General features: G+C 39.4%; 1 protein-coding gene across 2 annotated transcripts in view; it reads right to left on the bottom strand.

Moving 5' to 3' along the window:
* The window catches only part of EPB42 (erythrocyte membrane protein band 4.2), a 39102-nt gene extending 36985 nt beyond the window's left edge, over positions 1 to 2117 (bottom strand). Inside the window, exon 1 of one of the 2 annotated variants that reach the window (XM_069105868.1) lies at positions 1961 to 2117. In XM_069105868.1, coding sequence (XP_068961969.1) covers positions 1961 to 1970 — 10 coding nt within the window. In that variant the 5' untranslated portion in view covers positions 1971 to 2117. The remainder of the gene's footprint in view (positions 1 to 1960) is intronic. The other variant, XM_069105867.1, reaches the window with a different exon arrangement.
* Positions 2118 to 15063: the final 12946 nt, after the last annotated feature.

Consider the following 15063-nt stretch of genomic DNA (forward strand, 5'->3'; position numbering starts at 1 on the left):
AGTAATTGCCAACTATTGCTGCTGTAGTTGTTATTTGTCTTTTGTTCTCAAAGAGTATTGTGACATCAGGAAGATGAATGCCAGGACATGCAAGTGAATTGGATTTAAGTGAGGGAAGGCTGTGTAGAGTGACCAGCCTCACTTTCTCTTCTGGAGCTATCTGGGTTCAGTGGCCAGATATAGATCAGGACAACCAGAGATGGCCCCCAATTGCCAACTAAATGGCTCAGTAGATGGAGTGCTGGGCTTGAAGTCAGAAAAACTCATTTTCCTGAATTTAAATCTGGTTTCCCTTACTAGTTGTGTGACCCTGGGCAAGTCACTTAACCCTGTCTGCTTCAGTTCCTCGTCTGTAAAATGAGCTGGAGAAGGAAATGGCAGACCACCAGTATCTCTGCCAAGAAAACCACAAATTGGGTCATGAAGAAGAATGGAGACATGACTGAACAACAACAAAAGTCATAGAATGGTTGTAGAATTAAATAGGTGGGGAGATCTTCCACATTAGAGCTTCTTTACATCAATGAAATCATAGTTCCAGATCCCCCAAATCCCACCTCAATGCTTCAAATTTAAAAAAAAAAACAACCAAATATGTGTATTTAGGAAAGGTCATATTAAAAAGTATCCCTCATTGTACCCCAGGCAGGTTTCTACTTTGCCTCTTCATATTTCTGGCCCTGGCAAAGGTCTTTTCTCTACTGTATTTGGATTTTCACTGTGACACAAAGCTTTAAGTTAAATGGACAGTCAGTTATTGAGTGCCTACTATGTTCCAGGCACTGTAAATCCCCTGCTTAAAAAAAAATCTCTGTTCTCAAGGTGTCACAGTGGACAGTGTCAGGTCTGGAGTCAAGAACACTCATCTTTGTGAGTTCAAATGAAGCCTCAAATGCTTATTAGCTGTGTGACCTTGGGCAAGTCATGTAACCCTGTTTGCCTCAGTCCCTGATCTGCAAAATGAGTTGGCAAAGGAAATGGCAAACCATTCCAGTATTTTTGCTAAGAAAATCCACAAAGCATCTGAAATGACCCAACAACACTATGTTAATCCCCTGAGATACAAAGAAAGATACAAGACAATTCCTATTCTCAAGGACTTTAGAGTCTAACAACATAACTCATTTTTGTCTTTTTTTCCCTTATATATGTGAAATCAAAATATTAATATGCCTCTTTGTGTTCAGAAGTAGTTGAATGTCTTAATCCAATTTCAGAAAAAGAAATTGAAGTAACTGTAAAGGAACTAGCCCTGGCCCAGACAGATTTACAGGCAAATACTTCCAAATGTTTAAACAATTAATACCTATACGATACATATTATTCTAAACATTTGAGAGAGAAAGTACTCTGCCAAGCTCTTTTTTTTAAATGAGACAAATAAAGTTCTAGTACACAAGTCAAAGAAGGGTAAAACAAAGACAGAAGATGATGAATATCTATTTTAACATTTTAGATAAAATCCTAGCAAAAAAGACTGCCACAATATCTCCAAAAAAATTATTCGCTATGATCAAATTTATACCAGAGACACAAATATAGTTAAAAATTAAGAAAATGATTAATACAACTAATCATATTAAAAAACAACCAGAAATAGCATCATAAATCAAGATAATTCTGAAATTATCCAATGTCATTTTTTTTCCCTCTTAAGCCTCAGTCTCCATGGTCAAATGCTTCCATCAAGTAGTCCAGGTAAATACCTATAATGCTAGGTCACTCTCTGGACAGTTGTCACGGCAGCAGACCATTGCTGTTCCTTTCTTTACAAATCATTCCACCTCCCCCTTCACCTCCAGAAAGGCTAAAGACGTACATTCATAATTTAAATTCTTAAGTATTTCTGACTTTTCATAAACGAGGATTGTTCTAGTTCTATCACTACCATCAATGTCTTTACTTCTAATGGTAACTTCTCATGTATGGAAAGATAGTGCACGCCTCACATCCAGCTTACCTTGTCCCATGTTTTCAATTTCCTATGATCTATCCAACTGTAAGAGGAAGCTCCAATGGTTGAAGGGATAGTGTGTGCTTTAAGAACCTGCTAATGTCAATGTCTTGTTTCCACTTTCCCTTTTGGGGCCCCAGGCAGGCTCCATCTCTTCTGTGCCCTCCCCTTGGTTATCTTACCGACCAGGTTGTCTGAAGATGACCCATTTTTCTTTTATCTTTGGACCCCATGCTGTGTGGGGCGGGTGAGTTCTCAGCAGGCTAGGGAAAAAAGCTATAAATTTTCATGGTCTTAGACCAACATCACCCAACTACCTATGCAGCTGCCCCCACAGGTCTCACATAGCCTTAGATACAATGGGTATAAAAAGCCCAAAGAAAGAGTATTTATAAGCATTTCCATTTCCAATTATCAGAAAAAATACTGAACATATGCACTTTCTAGCTAAGTCCGTTTTGAAAGAGATAAGATAGAATTCATTAAAAAAAAAAAACTCAGCATATCAGGAACTTCATTTTCCCTCCTTCCTCTACTTTCTTGGGTATGGATTAATTTCTCAAAAGAGCTAGATTCTCCCACTCTTCCAAAGCTGTGGTGCAAAGCAGGTTAGGGAATTTTGAATACTGCTCTCCTGCACATATATAGAGTGCCAAAGGCTCCTCAATGTGAGAAACAAGTGGGAAGAAACTGGGATAATTTCTCAAGCTCGTGGGATGTTCAGAAGAATGTGGGAAACACATTGCATGGGAGTTGAGGAAAACCGGCCTTAGAGTGTGAAGTTACCTTGTCCCAACCCAGTGTGGGTGATAGAGACTGGCTAGATGAGAGGGATAAAGTATTTTTCTGACTCCTTTTGTGTGAGGTGAGGGGTCAGCAAGGGAGGAAATTCAAAATGGATTGTGGAGGGGGAAGCTTACTTCGCTTGAACTATGATATTCCCAGAACAAAAACTGAAATACTGTCTGCCTTCTGCCATAGTGTAACTGGGACTTTCTCTGGGAAAATGGCTAGTGTTTCCCCCTGCTGGGAAGAGCCCAGAAGTGCAAGCAAGGACAATGTTGCTGCAGGGAGTTTCTGGGATTATTGCCAGAGATCTGCATAGGTACCACACTGAGAAAACCCCTGAAGCTATGCCTGGTGTGGCATGACCATAAAAGACTGAGGCTATCTAGGTCACGGGGGAAGTTCTGTGCATTGGTAGATGTCAATGTTTTTTATGAGCTCTGATAAGAGATCTATTTGCTTTCTTTGACCTATGAATAAATTCTCCCTCCCTGTGTTTTGTGAGCTCTGTGCTGGCAAAAAGAGTTGGTGACAAGACTCTGAGTGCTATTATGGGGTGAAGTTCTTTTCTAGGTGAGGTCTGTGATTCAATGAAGTGAGAAGCATCACATGTGAGACTCAGACATAAAGTTTCCCTACATGAGCTCAAAGATGAGGAGGTGGATGTTCAGCTGTAACAATGTCCTTAGCTATGAATATTCTCCCTTAGAAGAATCGTTGTATTCTGAGAGTTATGTGTACTCCTTTGCATTTCCTTTCATTCAACTCCTCTAAAGTAAAAGTAGGGTAGGGGAGGATACTTCACTTTTCACAGGGCAAGATAAATAAATGAAAAAGAAAGTTTTAAACCTTTTTTATTTCTTAAACTTTATTGCTGTTGTTCTTTGGTTGTGTCCAACTCTTCATGATCCTGAGGACCATAGAATATCAATCTTGTCCATGGGGTTTTCTTTGCAAAGATACCAGAGTGGTTTACCATTTCCTTCTCCAGTGGACTGAGGCAAACAGGGGTTAAATGACTTTCCCAGAATCAAACAGCTAGTAAGTCTGAAGCTGGATTTGAACTCAGGTCTTCTGACTCCAAGTTCAATACTCTATCCACTACTGCCTCCATATGTTCCCTTGTTGTTCAGTTGTGGCCTAACTCTGTGTGACCGCATGAACTTTTGTCCTTGGAATTTTCTTGGCAAAGATATTGGAGTGCTTGGCCATTTCCTTCTCATTTTATAGATAAGAAACTGAGTCAAAAAGTGGTTAAATGACTTCCCCAGGATCTCACAGCTAGTAAGTGTCTGAGGCCCAGTTTTAACTCAGATCTTCCTGACTCCAGGACCCACGCTCTGTGGGTTGTACCATCTAGTTACTACCCCCAAGTTTTGTCTTAACCTTTCCCTAAGAGCAGATCTGACCATATAACTCCATATTCAATCAAACCCAGGAGCTTCCTGTTGCCTCTAGGCAAAAAAGATAAACTCCTCTGTTTAGTATTAAAGCTCTTCACAACCTTGCCTTAACCTACCTTTTTAGTCTCCTAGGACATTATTCCCCTCTCCTGTATTCTCTGATCAAGAAAAATTGGTCTTCTTGCTGCTCCTCAAACCGAACACTCCATTGCCCATCTCTTTGCCTTGGCACTGGTCATCTCAAATGTCTAAAATTCAATCTCCTTTTGAGGCCAAGGACTATCTTCTTCCTCTTTGTATCCCCTGCATTTAGTACAGTTCCTGGATGTAGTAGGTGATTAAATGTTTATTGACTAATAGCTTTCCTCTCTTTAAGGTGAAGCTCATTTGCTATTTTCTGCATGAAGCCTTTCCTGATTTCCCCATTTGCTAGTGTTTTCCCATTCCAAATTACTTTTTAACTACTTTGCATAAATTTGTATTTATTCACTTTAAGTTTTTTTTCTGTATACCTGTTTGTGTATCTTTCTTTTCCATTTGAATGTAAGCTCTTTATGGGAAAAGTGTTTCATTCTTTGTACTTCCAATGCCTAGCACTCAATGCCTGGCACATAGTAGGTATATAATGAATGTTTGTTGATTGATTCCCTTGACTAACAAAGTGCAATATTTTCCTTGTGCTTCAAGTCCTTTCCCTATTCTCCATTCCCTCTGCCACTTACTAATACAGGGCTTTATTACCACCCACCTACAATATTGAAATAGCTTCTTTTTTTTCATCTTTCAAATGCTTTATTAACTTCTGATTTACAGCATTCATTTCTGCCAGATTTTGAGTTACAAATTTTCTCCCCATTATTCCCATACCCAATGCCCCAAAATAGCAGTCCCACAGGATATCTCCTCCTCCAATCACCTCTCTCCCATATCTTCTCCCATACCCTCTTTGACTTTTCCAGTAAAACATGGTGGACCTCTATGCCCCAGTGCCTGTATATCTTATTTCCCAATTACATGTAAAATAGTATATATATATTTAAACATTTGATTTTAAAACTTTGAATTCCAGATTCATTCCCTTCCTCCCTTGTCACCCACCCTTACTGGGAAGAGAAGCAGTTCAGTATAAGTTGTACATGTGTAGCTAATGCAAAACATTAGCATAATAGATATATTGTAAAAGACTATTTCCCTCCCTCCCTATATTTCCCTCCCTCCTATCTCACCTCCCACTTGTTCTATTCTCTACTTTGATCTTGTCCCTTTTCAAAAGTGGGTGCTTCCAACTTCCCTCCCCCCCAGCCTGCCCTCTCTTCCATCATCCCCCCTCTCATCCTCTTCCCCCCTACTCTCCTGTAGGGTGAGATACTCTATTTAGTGTGTATGCCATTCCCTCCCCAAGCCAAATTCAATGAGAATAAGGCTGACGCATTCCCTTTTGTCTTCCTATTCTTCCCCTCCATTGTAATCATTTTCCCTTGCCTCTTCTGTATGAGATAGTTTACCCCATTCTGTCTCTCCCCATCTCCTCTCATTATATTCCTTGCTCACCTCTTAATTTCACCTTTTAAGTATCATCCCTTCCTATTAAATTGGTCCTGTGCCCTCTATCTATGTATACCTGTAAACATATATATACACATTCACATATGTATTTGTATGCCCATATACCCTCTGATATATATTTTCCCTTCAACTATTTTCATACTGAGAAAAGTTTCATCAGTTACAATTATTGTTTTTCCATGTAGGAATGTTAATAGTTCAACTTTGATAAGTGGCTTCTGATTTCTTTTCCCTGTTTACCTTCTCAAGCTTCTCTTGCTTCTTGTATCTGAATGTCAAATTTTCTATTCAACTCTGTTTTTTTCATCAAGAATGCTTGAAAGTCTTCTATTCCACTGAATGACCATATTTTCCCCTGAAACATGATACTCGGTTTTGCTGGGTAGGTGATTCTTGGTTTTAATCCCAGCTTCTTTGACCTCTGGAATATCACATTCTAAGCCCTTCAATCCCTCAGTGTAGAAGCTGCCAGATCCTGGGTTATCCTGATTGTGTTTCCACAATATTCAAATTGTTTCTTCCTGGCTGCTTGTAATATTCTCTCCCTGGTCTGGGAATCCCAGAACCTGGCTATAATATTCCTAGAAGTTTTCTTTTGGGGATCTTTTTCAAGAGGTGATTGGTGGATTCTTTCAACCTCTATTTTGCCCTCTGGTTTTAAAACATCAGGGCAGTTTTCCTTGAGAATTTCTTGGAGGATGATTTCTGGTTCTTTCTTTGATCATGGCTTTCAGGCAGTCCAATCATTTTTAAATTATCTCTCCTGGATCTATTTTCCAGGTCAGTGGTTTTTCCAATGAGATATTTCACATTGCCTTCTATTCTTTCATTTCTTTGGATCTGTTTAACAGCATCTTGATTTCTTTTAATGGCACTAGCTTCCATTTGCTCCAATCTAATTCTGAGGGAATGATTCTCCTCAGTGAGGTTTTGAGATTCTTTTTCCATCTGGAAATTTGGCTTTTTAAGGCACTCTTCTCCTCATTGCCTTTTTGAGCCTCTTTTGCCATTTGAGTTAGTCTATTTTTTAAGGTGTGATTTTCCTCAGTCAGGCTGTTGACTCTTATTTAATAATTTTCTTGCATTGTTCTCATTTCTCTTCCCAATTTTTCCTCCACTTCTCTTATCTGCTTCTTAAGGTCCTCTATGGCCTGTAACCAGCTCATATTTTCCTTTAAAGTTTTTGGTGCAGGAGTTCTGACTTCATTGTCTTCCTCCTATCCCATGATTTGATCCTTTTTGTCTCCAAAATAGGAGTCTAATGTTAGATTCTTCTGTTTGCTTTGCTTCCTTTGCCTGGTCATGTTGCCACTCATTTACTTGACTTTTGGGCTTTTTGCCACAGTAGAACTCTGCCACCAGACAGGGGAGCTTCATACCAATGCTGGGGTTTTCTCAGCTACTGGAGGTATTAGTTGGGTGCCCTCTCTGAAGACCCCACATGCTCTGACAAGCTGGTCGTACACCCCAGGACCTCCACCCTAGACCACAATCCAGATCCAAGCAGGTTAAAGCAAGTGTGACCCCTCAGACTGGTCACTTGGTCCCCCTACACTCTGCAGGCCAGGAGCTGAAGCTGCCATGTGGCAACAGCTGTGACTGCAACTCCTTAGCGGCTTCTTGTCCTAGAGGCAAAAGCCAACACACTCCCAACTACTGGGTCCCAAAGTCCACACTGCACTGACCTCTCACTTTGTCCTTAGCATCTATGTGTTGATAATTTTGGACCGCCACAGCTGCTGGTGACCTGGAGTCCCTCCAACCGGGGGCTGGTCAGACTCACCCTGGGGCTAAAATGTTGGCGTGGGGCTGGGCTCGGCTCCCAGAGCGCTGCACTGGCCAATTCCTGCCGGCCTGCTGGGCTGTCCTCAGTGGGAGGTTAGCTTCTCTGTGTCATTTTGTGGGTTCTGTAGCTCCAAAGTTTGTTCAGAATCTCCTTTTACATGAATTGGGGAAGGTGGAAGCTCGAGCCATGTGGAGGTTCTTTTTCTACTGAAATTGCTTCTTAACAATTTTCTTGTTTCCATTATTTCTTTCCTTCTTTGTCAGAATCATCTTTATTATGGTTCTGATCTTTTCACTCTTCTGCTAGAAAGTCTTGAATAACTTGTTTGTTTCCAAGTAAAGTTCAGATTCCTCTGCTTGACATTCAAGGCTCTCTACAAACTGGCACCACCCTAACTTTCTAGCTCCCTCTCATGTTCCTCCTTTACAGGTACCAAACTGACCAGCACTCCATTTTGTGCCTATGAACTCCCCACCTCTGTACCCAAAGGTTTCAGGATCTTCCTGGTGGCTGCAATTCTCTCTTGCTGATCTAGTCTTCACTTGTTGTGTTCCTACCAATTTCTGAAAGCCCAGTTCAAGTGCCATATATTCCATGAAGCCTTCCCTGATCTCCATAATTGATAACAACCTTCCACATATGGCCTCACAAATCACTTTGTTTTATAACTCATTAATAAATGTATCTTGTAATATTGTGTGTTATAGCCAGTGTGTGCTGGAACCAACTCAAATTGGCTAGTGAGAGCCAATTGTTAAATTTTTGGTGTGAGCATTTATACCTTGGAAACCAGCAAATACTACAAATCAAGGCTTGATTTATTATTTTGTGTTGATTATCTAGACTTAAGAAAGTAACAGAGAAAATGTTAATAATTCATATTAAACATAAAATTGTGTTGTGGGTATACTGGGATTTTTTTGAGAGCCAGTTATTACACATTTATCAGCACAACCCTGGTTATAGTTAGCCTTGTTGGTATGTTACATCTCTAATAGATTGTAAACTCCTTGAGGGCAGGGAACTGTGTCTCATCTAAACTATGAGGAGTATAGTGCTCTTCTGTGCACAGGAAATACTTAATAAATGCTTGTTGTATTTGTTGTATTCTAAAGCTGCTAACTCTTTTGAGATTAACAATAAAAGCAACCATGAACCCAGAAACCATACATTTTTTCATTCCAATGTAACTTCTGTAGAGATAAAAATGCCATTTTCTATTTTTTTTTGCTTTTTGGAAGGCAATTGGGGTCAAGTGACTTGCCCAAGGTCACACGGCTAGTTTTTGTGTTAAGTGTCTGAGGCCAAATTTGAACTCAGGACCTCCTGACTCCAGGGCTGGTGTTCTATTCACTGCACCACCTAGCCGCCCCAAAAATGCCATTTTCATTTAGGAAAATGTATATAGACTCTGAGATTCCTCCTCACATCCATTAAATTGATAAAGATGACAAAGGAGAAAAATAGCAATTGTTGGCAGGGCTGTGGAAAGATAGGCACAATAATATACCACTGGCAAAGTCATAGATGAGTACAACCATACTGGAAATAATTTTGGAACTCTACTGCAAAATTCCCTATGTTGTACATACTCTTTAAATCAATGATACCACTCCTAGGCATATACCTCAAAGAAGTCAAGGACAAACAGAAAGGGCCCATGTAAACAACAACAGATATAGCAGCACTTTTTGTTGTAGCAAAGAATTGGAAACAAAGTGGATGCCCATCAGTGAAAGAACTACTGGACAAATCATCGTAGATGAAGGTAATGGGATATTGTTGCACTATAAGAAATGACAAATATGGATTCAGAGAAACTTTAGAAGATGTGCATGAACCGATAAATTTGAAAAGAACAGAACCAGGAGAATAATTTATATGATTGATCACAATAATGTAAAAGAAAACAAATTAGAAAGACTTTAAAAGCTTTTACCAAAGCAGTTGTGACTCCAGAAGACCAATGATAAAGTACATCTCCTTCCTCTTAAGAGAGGAATGATAGAATAGAGGTATGTGCATTTTAAAATGTATGGATCCTATGTAGGGGTGTTTCACTTGACAAAATTTCAGATTTCTTATCAATGCAATGACTAATCAAGACCTCAAAAGACTCGTGAATAATATACTTCCCACTTCTTTGCATTAAAGATAAAGTAATTGACATGAAGAAAGAGCAATATATTTTATGGATAAAACTGGTGTTTACTTGTTTATTTGTTTATTTTCATCTATTGATTCATTTATTATACTTATTGATTAAAAAGCAGGGTTTCTATTTGAGGCCAGGGAAGCAAGATAGTAGATAATGAGAGTACTGGAAAAAAGAAAAGAATATAAGAAAAAAAAGAGCATCAATGGAACATTAAAAATATACGAAAGAGAACAAAAGGAAGCTTAGAATGGGCTATAAAAACAGGGCAGTTTTGTTAAAATCATGTTGAATTTAATGTGTACTTAGAAGAACAAAGTTCTTCATATGCAGTTTTTATTTCTTTCTTTGTCCTTTGTTGAAATGTTCACTTTGGGTGATATTTGTTAAATTTATAATAAAAAAGAAAAATTTCAAAATAAATGTGTATAGTGGGATGATCTGGGATGAACTGGATGATCTTACACTGGGATCAGTCTTTGTGGAGGACTTTAATTGTATCTCATTGACAATAAATTGATTGGCTTGGATCATTGTGGATCATTTGGGGATAAATTAGTGGAGGCATTTTTTTTTATGTCAAAGACATTTTTTGGTAGTAGGTCAATAAAAAGGGAGTCAGTAGTAGTCAGTCTTTTTCCCTGCATCCCCTCACCTTTTTCCCTTGTCAGACAGATCCAGAGAACTTAGCATAGGTAAGAATACCAGAGATTGGACAGTGGACTATAGCGTCAACTGAACAAAGGTACAGTTCTCCCAAGGGGACCTACTAATTATCACCTCTACCCATCTATCCCTCAACTTGATGACCTGGACCAAGAGATGGCAGCAGTCAAGTCAGTGACTAAAGTGACTCAAGTCAGTGGTAAAGAATTTAGAGTTTCTGAATTCTGAATACCTTCAGTCAGCTAGTCAGCCAGTCAGAAAGAGAGAGACAGAGAGAGGGAGGGAGGGAGACAGGGAGACAAAGAAAGAGTAGAGAGAGAGAGGGTGAGAGGCAGAGAGAAAGAGGGAGGGAGACACACATAGATGAGAGAGACAGAGACAGACAGAGAGACTCAGAGAGAAGAGAGAGAGAGAGAGAGAGAGAGAGAGAGAGAGAGAGAGAGAGAGAGAGAGAGAGAGAGAACGGAAGGGAATGAGACAGACAATGAAAGAGAGAACAGAGGGGCAGCTAGGTGGAGCAGTGAATAGAGCACCAGCCCTGGAGTCAGGAGGACCTGAGTTCAAATCCAGCCTCAGACACTTAACACTTAGTAGCCATGTGACGTTGGGCAAGTCACTTAACCCCAACTGCCCAACCTTCCCCCCCTCCAAAAAGCAGAGAGAGAGAGAGAGAGAGAGAGAGAGAGAGAGAGAGAGAGGAGAAAGAGGAAGGGAGGGAGATAGACACAGAGAAGAGAGAGACAGAGAGAGGGAGGGAGAGAAAGAGAGAGACACAAAAAGAGAGAACAGAGACAGAGAAAGAGAGGGAGAGGAACAGAGAGTACTCCTGGGCAGAACCAACTCCTTGTAGAGAAACAGTCTGCACACATAGTTCACAGAGTTGGAACTGCAGCAAGAGACTTGTACTTTGGCCTTTTACTGTGAGTTTTTGAACAGTGAAGTTCCAACAGGAAGGCAGTTGCTTTTCTAGAAACACTAAGTTTGTTTTCCTTCTGTAGAGAGACAACTATTTATTAAGCACATTCTATGTGCCAGGCACTCTGCCAAGCATCAGAGATTCAGAGAAAAGAAAAAAAAGTCCCTACCCTCAAAGATCTTATATTCTAATTGGGGGAGACAACATGTAAATAAATAGACATATAGACTGGACCTGTGATTTTATTCTTGCAGAAAGCTCCCAGTGAGAAACTTTTACCAATGCAGGATGGTAATTTTCTCCAAAATTTATCATCTTAGAGAATTGCCTAAAGTAGTGTTTTTCAAACTTTTCAGAGACTAAGGGCTTACCAACTCTGGATCCTATGAACTCATCACTTACCCTCAAAAACTGCCCCTTCACCTTACTTCCCTATTTCTGTTGACAGTACTCAGTCTTAAAATCTCAGTTTTCCTTCTTCTTCATCCTTCCTACCTAGTCATTGCTAAGTCTGTTTCCTCTCCAAAATATCTCTTGAATCCATACCCTCCATTCTTGCTCTCACTGCCTTATCAGTTTAGACCTTCTTTATATCTTTGTATACCTTGTAATCTCAAGCACAAGATGTGCAAATTTAGAGAATCCACCCCAAATGTTCTATTTGTGCCCAATCTGTGGTGGAGCACAGTGACTTGACTCTAACATAGTAATGTCATTTTGGTCCCCTTCAAGAACGAAGGACAACAACCAACCAACCCCAAGCTGACCCCTAGCTTCCTATAGTACTCCCTCCCCCAGGATGCACCTAACTCTACCAGAAATGTCAATCTTCTCTCCTTCCAATTAAATTCTACTTGGCCAACAGTATGTCCCTTGGGAAGATACTACTTTCTAAGATGAAACCAGTAGATCTAATATGCAAAGATTGTGTTACTGTGTTAATAGATTCATGTGTTTATCCCTTATTTGCATTTTAATCAAGGCTTTTTGGAAGACTTACTACCTTAACCCCAATGAATGACTACAACAGAACCTTGAAAACTTCTAGAATTTATGGATAGAAACTTATAGAACTTAAATGGCCCAGTGGAGTTCCATTGCATCTCTGATTGTACGTTGTATAGGCAGGCATCTATACTGCTTATGCATAGAGTTAGCTCTAAAGACAAGATGATAGGGACTAAAAGATTGGGGACATGCATTAAACAGATGCATACACTATGGCTGGGTTCAGGATTAGAGTCCTAGGGAGTGGCATTTGCCATGAAAGGTAGCTTTCAAGTCAACAGTCTAACATGTGCCTAATCACAGGGTTTTCTTAAACCTTTTTACATGACTAATGTCACATTGTAATTAAAGGGAACAGTAATTGTATGGTGCTTCCAATTCCCCCTAACACCTAGATGAGGGCTATTGCCTTTCATAACTCAGCCTAACTGGCACTCCCACCACACCCTCTTCACTCATCTCCCTCTCTGTGCTCAGCCCTTTGATTTATTATGATGAAAATGATTAACAGGTACATCTTGAATGTCTTTGTTGACAATGATGTTGTCAACTCCTGGAGGGCTGATAGTATTCAAAACAGTGCCAGGCATAGATAGCATCCTTGTGGTGCTTAGCACAGTGCCTGGCACATAGTAGGGGCTTAATAACTACTTATTCCTTTCCTTTATGGGGAAAGAATACTCTGAAGATCTTTGCTTTGGAATTTATTAGTTGCATGTTTTTTTTGGCAAATCCTAGAATCACGGATTTAAAGTTGAAAGGGGCCTTAGAGGCCATCTAGTCCAACCCATTCATTTTATTTTTTTTTCAATGAGCAACCATCTATTTTCTCTCCTTCCTATCTCTTCCTCCCATTGGAGAAAAGGAAGAAAGAAAAAGAAAATCCTTCTAACAAATATTCATCCAAGTAAAACAAATTCTTGCTTTGGTCTTGTCCAAAAAATGTAAGTCTCCTGCATCTGGAGTCCATCATTTCTTGGGTAGCATGCTTGATCATTGGTCCTCTGGAATCATGGTTGGTAACTGCATTGATCAGAGTTCTTAAGTCTTTCCAAGTTGCTTGTCTTTCCAATTTTATTGCTGTATACATTGTTTTTCTGGTTCTATTCACTTCACTTTGCTTCAGTTCCTATACCTCTTCTAAATTTCTCTGAAACTATCTCATCATTTCTTATGAAACAATAATATTTCATTACCTTTATATATCAAAATTTTCTCAGCTACTCTGTAGTTGATGGGCATCTCTTTTGTTTCCGATTCCTTGCCACTATAAAAAGAGCTGCTAAAATATTTTTGTCCATATGAGTCTTTTTTTCTCTTTCTTTGATCTCTTTGGGGTATAGGCCTTATAGACCTAGTCGTGCTATTGTTGGGTCAAAGGGCATGCATGTTTAGTGACTTTTTGGGCATGACTCCAAATTGCTTTTCTGAATGGCTGGACCAATTCACAACTCTATCAACATTGAATTGATGCCTGTTTTCCCTTGGCCCCTCCATCATTTGTCATTTTCCTTTTTTACATAGATCTTTACCAATCTGATGGGCATGAAGTAGAAAACAATAGGTTTTTAAACAACATGTATGACTCTAATTAGTAGTTATTTGGAGCATTTTTTCATATTGATGCATTCTTTTTTACAGATGATGAAACTGAGAATCATAAAAGTGAGGTGACTTGTTTGATGTCATGTAGGTAGTAAGCGATAGGGGCAGTATTTGAACCCAGGTCTTCTGAGACAAAGACAGGACTCTTTCCACTGAACCACACTGCCTCACTACTTCTGTTATTTTACCTCTTGGGCCTCAGGTTCCTTATTTGTAATATGAGACCAGATGACCTCTAATGTCTTTGGCAACTCTAACAGTTTATGATTTTAATTAGACATCAAATACTTTGAAAGGCACCACTCTAAGTCAACACTTGAAAAACAAAAAGATAAAAATAATGACTCATTTAATGTTCTAAACTAAAAGCTTGTAATGACATTTGTTGGGTGCAGCTAGAGTATACAGTGGATAGAGCACCAGATCTGGAATCAGGAAGACTCATCTGGCCTCAGACACTTATTAGCTGTGTGACCCTGGGAAAGTCACTTAACCCTGTTTACCTCAGTTTCCTCATCTATAAAATAAACTAGAGAAGGAAATGGCAAACCACTCTAGTATATTTGCCAAGAAAACGCAAAATGGCTTCACAAAGAGTCAGACATGACTGAAATGACTCATCAACAACAGAGAATGTATGGTGGTGGTATAGTAGAAAGAATGTTGAGGTTAGGAAGATTTTAGTTCAAATCCTGCCTCAGCTACTTATTAGCTCTATGGCCCTGGGCAAGTCACCTAATCTTTTTCTGTCTCAGTTTCCTCACCTGTAAAAGAGAGATAATAATAGCACCTACCTCCCAGGGTTGTTATAAGGATCAAATGAGATAATAATATACATAAAGTGTTTTTAATAGAGCTTTAGTATTTCTTAAAGCTCTATATTAATGTTAACCATCATAGTTTTTGAGAGCAGAGATTGTCTTATCTGCTTATACAGTATTTGCATCCCTACATTTGTCAGTGTGCCTGGCACATAGTAGATGCCTAAGGAATACACTCTCTTGCTTTCTCTCTCTCTCTCCATATCTCTCTCTCTCTGTCTCTCTCTCTCTCTCTGTCTCTCTCTCTCTCCATACATCCATCCATCCATCCATCCATCCATCCATCCATCCATCCATCTATCCATCTATCTATTCATCTATCCATCTATCTATCCATCTATCTATCTATCCATCTATCTATCTATCTATCTATCTATCTATCTATCTATCTATCTAT

The sequence above is a fragment of the Petaurus breviceps genome, unplaced genomic scaffold (assembly GCF_028583685.1).
Source record: "Petaurus breviceps papuanus isolate PSGF00001 unplaced genomic scaffold, PetGlider_PUasm1.0 77, whole genome shotgun sequence".
Taxonomy (NCBI): domain Eukaryota; kingdom Metazoa; phylum Chordata; class Mammalia; order Diprotodontia; family Petauridae; genus Petaurus; species Petaurus breviceps.